At 36.1% G+C, this 7,469-nt stretch overlaps 1 protein-coding gene across 1 annotated transcript; it reads left to right on the plus strand.

The window, feature by feature from the left end:
* Positions 1-2,518: 2,518 nt before the first annotated feature.
* LOC131071765 (F-box/kelch-repeat protein At3g61590) lies at positions 2,519-5,948 on the plus strand. Its single transcript, XM_058007716.2, has 2 exons — positions 2,519-5,520; positions 5,604-5,948. Exon 1 carries the CDS (start codon positions 4,258-4,260, stop codon positions 5,497-5,499), a length of 1,242 nt encoding a protein of 413 aa, XP_057863699.2. The 5' UTR covers positions 2,519-4,257; the 3' UTR covers positions 5,500-5,520; positions 5,604-5,948.
* Positions 5,949-7,469: the final 1,521 nt, after the last annotated feature.

The following is a 7,469-nucleotide window of genomic DNA, read 5'->3' on the forward strand; positions in this document are numbered from 1 at the left end:
GCATCTTTTCAGTATCCAATTCAACACAAACAAAAACAAGAGTGGAATCCAATCAACATTCAACCCTTCTCACACAATTGACGTTGAATCTATTGATTTCGTCTCCTCTCTCTAATGTAATATTTAGTGAAATAGGTGTAGTTCCTAACTTGCACGCCTAAACTTGTGAACATTCATTTTTGTTCATTACAAAAACAATTGCCCCATTTTTTTTAACAATTCAAACCCAACCTTAATAAAAAGAAATCATACATGTTAAATTCGACCTTTTACTTAATCTATCTAATTTATCTTTGATTATTTTCTTATAGTCGAGAATACTATTTAACGTATATTACTTACCTCTTTTACTTCCTTGAAGTTGTTCCCAGACATACTAGTACATGACTAACTATTGGTCCCACTTAAATCATTTTTGAAGATTTCATGAAATGATGAAGCTCTTACTCTTTTCATGATTTTTTCCTCATCAAGGAATAAGGAAAAAGCATTAGTAACATTCATTGGTCCAGGTTAGGTTCAACATATATTTCTTATCTTTTGTTCAACTAAATATATTAATTTCATTAATGTCATGTGCTATTAATTTCCAGACACCATGATTACATCCAATTCTTGATCCATCTAAATTTGATATGGTATCATTAACTATATTGGACACCTCTAAGAGTTATAGTAAGCACATGTAAGGATAGGCCTTACATAATGGATCGAGTGACTTAAAATATAGGGTTTGGAAGCTTGATGTAATTAAGAAAGGGCCAAGAGAGGTCTATAGCCATGCTTGCTCTTGGGTGAAAATAAAGGTTAGTGAGCTTAATAAGACCAAGATTTCTAAAGATAGGAAAACAAAATTTCAAATAGGTAGCTCACCTCATACTAGATTGAAAAGATTTAAAAAAAAAAGATTGCTCAACTCATACTAAATGTTTAGATTTGGAAGACCCTTCTTAATAAAAAAGTCAAAATCCTTAAATATAAGATAACTCAATCAACTTTAGATTTTAAATTTAAAAGGCCCTTCTAAATAGAAATAAAAATCTTGTAGTTGTAAAAAACTAATTTGATCACAAAGAATCCACAACCTTTTTTTATATTAAGTAAAACAAATTTAAAAAAAATAAAGCTACCAAAAGGTAGCTAAAGAGAAAAAAGTACAACTCTCAAAGGAAATTAAGTCCATATAACTGAACATACTTAACAAAATTCATACAACAGAGCATGATTTTGTCTGAAATACTTTATATAAGTCAAGAATGTTGTTGTTTTGAATTTGTTTGAGTTGATCTTGAATTTGCAGTAGCTCATCCATCATCATTACATTCTTCTAAGATAGGTCTTACAATTACGAAAACAAGAAAGCAACCTGAAAACATATGTCATAATAAAATCAAAGAACCCACAACTTAGCATATATTACACAATATAACTTGAGCATAATCTTAGAAGGCAAACATCCCAACAATATAACCTCTAGTGAACCCTAATTGATATAATATCCAAACCTTGTTATCCCAATTTATATGGGCCCATGTGTAAGACTTTTGCTCTTAAAAGAGAAGACACCATAGAAAGTAGTGGATATGGAGACAAAGGCCCATAAACCCAGGTGAAGGAAGGATGGGGTAACATGTCTAATAGTCATGTAAAGGGGGCAACACTCCTAGTAGGTCTCATACCAACAAGTACCCACACAAAAATGGATCTACAAAGGACTCTTGTTGCTGCCCAAAAACTTGCAAACAAGACCTAATTACTCTCTTAAATGCAATTTAGCAGCCGTACTATTGCTTCATTAATGGAGATAGATAGAGAGAATCTATCATGGAGTAAGTGGAATAAACATTGATGAGATAGGTAAGTGGAAGGCCCCTCCACATTACACATCATTACAATGAATATAAAAGCATCCCCTTCCTTCTAAGCATTATTAGCTTATTCCTAGGGTGGGGCCCTTACCCTTCAAATCAATCAATTTTCTCCCCCTTGGGAATTTGACCTTACGTACCCATCCTCTTTGTGGTGTCCCTTTCTCACCCACTCTTCATTAATAAAAACTTCAATAAACCCTAAAACCTAACCCCACATCATAACCCTAAACCCAAGCAATTAATTAAACTATTTAAAAAAAATCCAAGAACACCATTGAAAATACATTCAGCAGATAAGATTCGTCCAGCCTCACGTGCCCTCTGCCAATGAGGCCTGCCCACGTCACAAAATTTAGAAACCCCTGATGGCCGGTGCTTCCCTGCCACGTGTAAAACTGTTTACGTGGCGATTAGTTCCGTTTCAATGATTGATAGTTGCGCCACGTCACGCTGTCGCTTTCAGCATCTTTGTCGTTTTGCGGGAAAAATTAGGGGGTGTTGTGTTGTTAAGATGGCTAAATTGGGGTTATAGTTGGCCAACATCGTGTCGAGTTAAAAAAGGACGAGATTTTAATGACGTGACGTCATAATTTCCCCGTATTTTACGTACCTTTGGTTAAGAGTTTTGAATTATTTGAAGTTTGGATTGATCATCATCGTGGTCGTCATATAATTGCAGATGGTAGCGGTTTAATTTGTGCATCTGTCTGTGGTATTCAGTCATAGATTCTCTGATACCTGAAATTTTTTCAGGGACTTACATTTATGTATAGATAGATACTCTGATTATCTCAGATTTCCTTGGATTTTGGGAAAAATGAAGAAATTGTAGTCATCATGCATTCATGACAAAGCTCAGTAAATTTAAGGAGTTTTGTTCCTGGAATTCTGTGTCATCTGGTGTAGCACTGGATTCGTCTCTTGGTTCCTTTATTTCTTTGTTTTTTGTTTTGGGTATTGTGCCTTCCTCTGGGCTTCGTTTGTTGTTTCATTTGCATTTGTAGGTTCAGTTTGAATTCCTGCTTGATTTAGAGGAGTAATCTCAATTTTTTATTGTAGTTTTTTCTGGATTTTGTTTTGAGGGAAGGAAAAAAATCTTGGGGTGTGGGGGTGTTGCAGGCCTGAGGATGATGGATGTTTGAGGATGATGCCCATGTAGTTTTGAGGGGTGTTGATGGTGGCTGGTTGCTGATCAGGAGCACAGAGCATGTATTTCTCAAGTTTTGGCTACATCAATTGAGATGATATTTTTTCAAGTTTTGTTTTTCTAATCCTTTGGTTATTTTAGACTGGAAGATTTTGATTTATAATTTTGTTCTTGATCAGTAGCTGCCATTCAGTAGTTGCAGGGGGTTTTGGGTTTCTGAGCTGTGTGTATTGATTTTGATGGTGTGAGTTCTCATTTAGATATTGATAAACTCTCTGTCCTGAGTGAGGAAGGCACATATTTGTTCTATGTTTGATACTTTCTGTATGTATGGTTGAGATTTTCAGACTAGAGTTGGGCCCTGCATGGTGAGAATATATATGAGATTTAGTTTTGGCTATATTTTGGTGGCAAAGATAAGAGTATGGAAATTGCAGAGCTTGAAGCTTGAATGATTTGTATTTCATTTTCAATGATTGTATTTTTCAGTATTGAGATGAGGGATTGATTTTGCTACTGGTGAGAGGAAATTATTAAGAGTCTGATTCTGTGTCTGCATGAGAGGTTCTGACTTGGTATTGTCAGGGTGATGACACCAGAGAGAATAAAACTCATAGTAGATGGTTGTTTTGTGCTTTTCTAATGGTTAATGCTGAGACGGGTATACTACAGAGAGCCGATGATCACAAAAAGTTGCAGAGGAAAGCATCACTTTGTTAGTAGGGATTCAAATCAATTTTGTCATGAAATTTCTGTATGGTATCATTGATGAGAATTTTAGCATTAAAAAGTAAAAAACCATTTTGACTGATACCTCTCTCTATGAGTTAGAAATTGTTTATTTTTGGTTTTTGAAGGTTCATCATTATTGTTTATGCTTGGTTACTTTCAAGAGGGATTGAAGAATACAGAGCATGGTTTTCTTATCCATCTCTGCATTGAGGTAACATTTCTGCCTGCCTGAGTTATTAATCTGAAAGTACTGCTTAGGGTGCTGCTATTTCAAGAGTAACCAAAGTCCTCGGGGGCATCACTAATTGCAAGGCAATTTATCAGAAGCTCTGCCTGGGGTTCAGGGTATGACTAATTGCAAGCTAGTTTGTCTATTTTACTGACTGCTGCTAACGAGGGGGCATTATTAGCCAACTTATTTCACCTGTTGCCATTTGAAGGTTTTTACCCATTTTTCAATTGCAAGAAAAAGGAGTGGGGGGTGTTTTCTGCTACTATTTGGTCTCAATGTTGGCAGAATGTGATAGAATTACCCATGCGGCTTGCTGGCCTGATAAGCCTATGAGGGATCAGGCAGCCGATTTTGAAACTAATCATAGTAACAAGGATTCAAGTTTCACCGCTGATGACGGAGTAAATATATGGAGTGCTCTACCAGAGGATTTAATGGACAGAATTTTCTCATATCTGCCCCTCACAAGCATACTTCGTCTTCGTTGTGTTTGCAGGAGATGGAACTTTTTGGTTCAATCAAAAAGATTCCAGACTGCCCTGTCAAGGGTCTGTACTCCAAAGCCATGGTTCATGCTCTGCACAATTGGAAGAGCATCATGTTCCTATGATCCATCAATGAACAAATGGCACACCATCATAAGGCCTGCCAACAACAGTATAAAGCTGCAAAGTGGACCGGTGAGAATATCACCCTGTACATCCATTTTAGCAGTATCAGGGAGCCTCCTCTGCCTTGGAAATCAAGTTGCAGAATGCAGAGTCCTTTCAATATGCAATCCCATCACCAAAACCCTAAGGCATCTGCCTAGAATGCTACAAGTCAGCCTTATCCACAAGGTCAGCATGATTGTGGATTCCTCAAATAATTGCTACAAGATCATGGTCTCTGGAGAAAACGGGTTGCCAACCATGATTCCTTACACATATGAGCTCTTGACAGAGGTCTTTGATTCCTCAAAAAATTCATGGAAGATGTGTGGTAAGCCATTGGCAGAAGCCAAGTTTGGGTCTGATCCAGGAGTATGGTGTAATAACCTCTTCTATTGCATTACAGAGCTCCCTTATGGTGCTGTAGTTTTTGATCTAGTTACTGAAACCTGGTCTGAGCTGACAGTGCAGATGCCTTCTTCATTAGCATCACCCTCCTTGGTTGAATCCTGTGGACGCCTTCTGATGATTGGAAGAGTTATGGAGCGAGATGAAACAGAAGACTCTGCCAGAAAGATTATCATATGGGAGCTTGATCTTGGTAGAAAGGAATGGGTGGAAATCAGGACGGCACCCATTGAAATCTGCAGGGTTTTCTCAGCACCACTGGCATTTTATGCCCCATTTGTTTGCTCAGGCCTAGGAAATCAAATATACATCACCACCCACAGAAATCCCCATGTCCTTGTTCATGATCTCTGCAGGAACACATGGCAATGGCTTCCATCTGATCCATTTTTTCCCAGGAGGAGGGACTTCCATTTAGTGGGATTTCCATTTGAGCCTAGACTTGATGCATCCCCATAACTGTATGTCATAAAAATCCAGGTGAGTTCTATATACAGCGTTGATTATGTACATCAAGGAATGAATATTGACTCTGCTTATACATGGTGTCAATTATGATGCAGACATCAGTCTGATGTACAGTCTCTGTAATGCTAAGAAAGTTCTGGAACTGCTAAAGTATGGCAATAATGAAGGACAAAATATTTCTTTTCCATATTCTACCAATCAAACAGGTAAGGTACCTATCATCCATTTGTATATGGTTGCAAAATATTGTTTGTGTGGTCCTCTGAGCCTGCAAAAGTCTCTGTTGAAGATGTTACATAAATGTCTAGTCATGGGCCATTTGACTATAACACTTTCATTACAAGTTGGAGGAGAACTACACTTGGATAAGTTTCTTTCTTCTATGGATTATTGGAATGTAATTTTCAATGTTTAAGAAGTTACCAAGTTGGGTATTTTGATATCGTCCTAGGATTTTTTAAGTCTACTTTTCTAAAGGAGCTCAAAAGAATATTATGGTCAATGGATAAGATCTAATAAGACATTTTAGCATTAGTAGGATAAAGTATGGATGTAATTAAAGGTAACTCAATAATTTCCATGTTATCAATACCTTTGTTTGTTTGTTCTTGGCTCTTTGTCTTTTCTCCAAGTGGAAACCAAACAAGCTTTAGCCATTCCCATCAGATTTAGGAATTGACTTAAAGTAAAAATGCCTATTTTAATATGCATAATTTGTGGTGAGGAGGTCCATATGATGCTTACACTTGTGTGGCCAAGAAACACATCAACAAAGTTATCTGAAGTGGGATGTCAATTTGTGTAAAATGCAATTATTTCTCCATCTGAGAGGGTATACACAAATTGATTGAATTATGAATTTCAAGACCTTGGGGTGTTAGGGTTCTAACTATCAATCGAAGTATAATGATTAGTTTTCAAATAGAATATTTCCCCCTGGTAAGGTTGAAAAGTTATTTTTCTTCTATGGTTTACATTATTTTATGTGAAGGTTGTAAGTGATTTTGTTTGATTTGATATATCATTGATTTTATATTACTTAAAAATATTATTTTGTTTATGTTGAGAGGAGTGTTCTTAGATAAATACTTTTTTACATAAGAACATTTAAATTGTTTTCGGTAAATGTTTTTTTAATCTAGATATTGTAAGTGATCAAATTTGCATGGGTTGATATGGTAGTTCAATTATGATTTGACAATCAAGATCATGATCCATGAAGGTGTGAATTATATTTTCTATTAATAGTTTCAAGCTTGATGGCACATCCCTTAACTTATTTAGCTTCTTGACCATCTTTTTTCAAATCCTAAATTGAGTTCCAAGTCTTTGTGCATTCTCAAATATCTTTTGTAGATCCTCAATTGATGGGTTGCCTTAGATACCTCAGAGTTGCTTGGGTACATACCTTGGCAAGTCTTTTGACATGCATGATTACTTTCAATTCCATCCAAACTACATCCCTTGTGCTTCTAATTGAGAATTATCTTCAATCTTTGATTGAACCACTATTCTTTTTGACTAATTCTCCTCTTCTGTTTACTCTAAATCAATCTTTTCTTATTTCACAATTGATCTTTTGTTGTCCCCTAATCAATTCTCTATGATCTTTTAATCGACCTTTCAATCTTCTTCTAATTAACCCCATCATTGATGTTTTCGACTATAATCACCCCCTATTAGTTTAAGGGAGACTAATTACCTTTTTGAATTCTTTCCATCCTTGCTAATATATTTCATTCCCATAGTGAATCACTTGTAGAGGAGCAAGCTTCCACATTGCAACCCTCATAAACATTTGACACTTCCATAACAATTTGAGAGAATTTCAAATGATGTTTTTCCAAGATGCTAAGTTGCTTGCATATAACTCCTATTTTCACTTGATATCCCTTTTATTTTGTATCATTAAGTGAAGGTCTTGACAAGTGAGAAAAAGTATAGACAAAGTTGGATCCCTA

This window comes from Cryptomeria japonica, chromosome 8, assembly GCF_030272615.1.
Source record: "Cryptomeria japonica chromosome 8, Sugi_1.0, whole genome shotgun sequence".
Classification (NCBI taxonomy): Eukaryota; Viridiplantae; Streptophyta; class Pinopsida; order Cupressales; family Cupressaceae; genus Cryptomeria; species Cryptomeria japonica.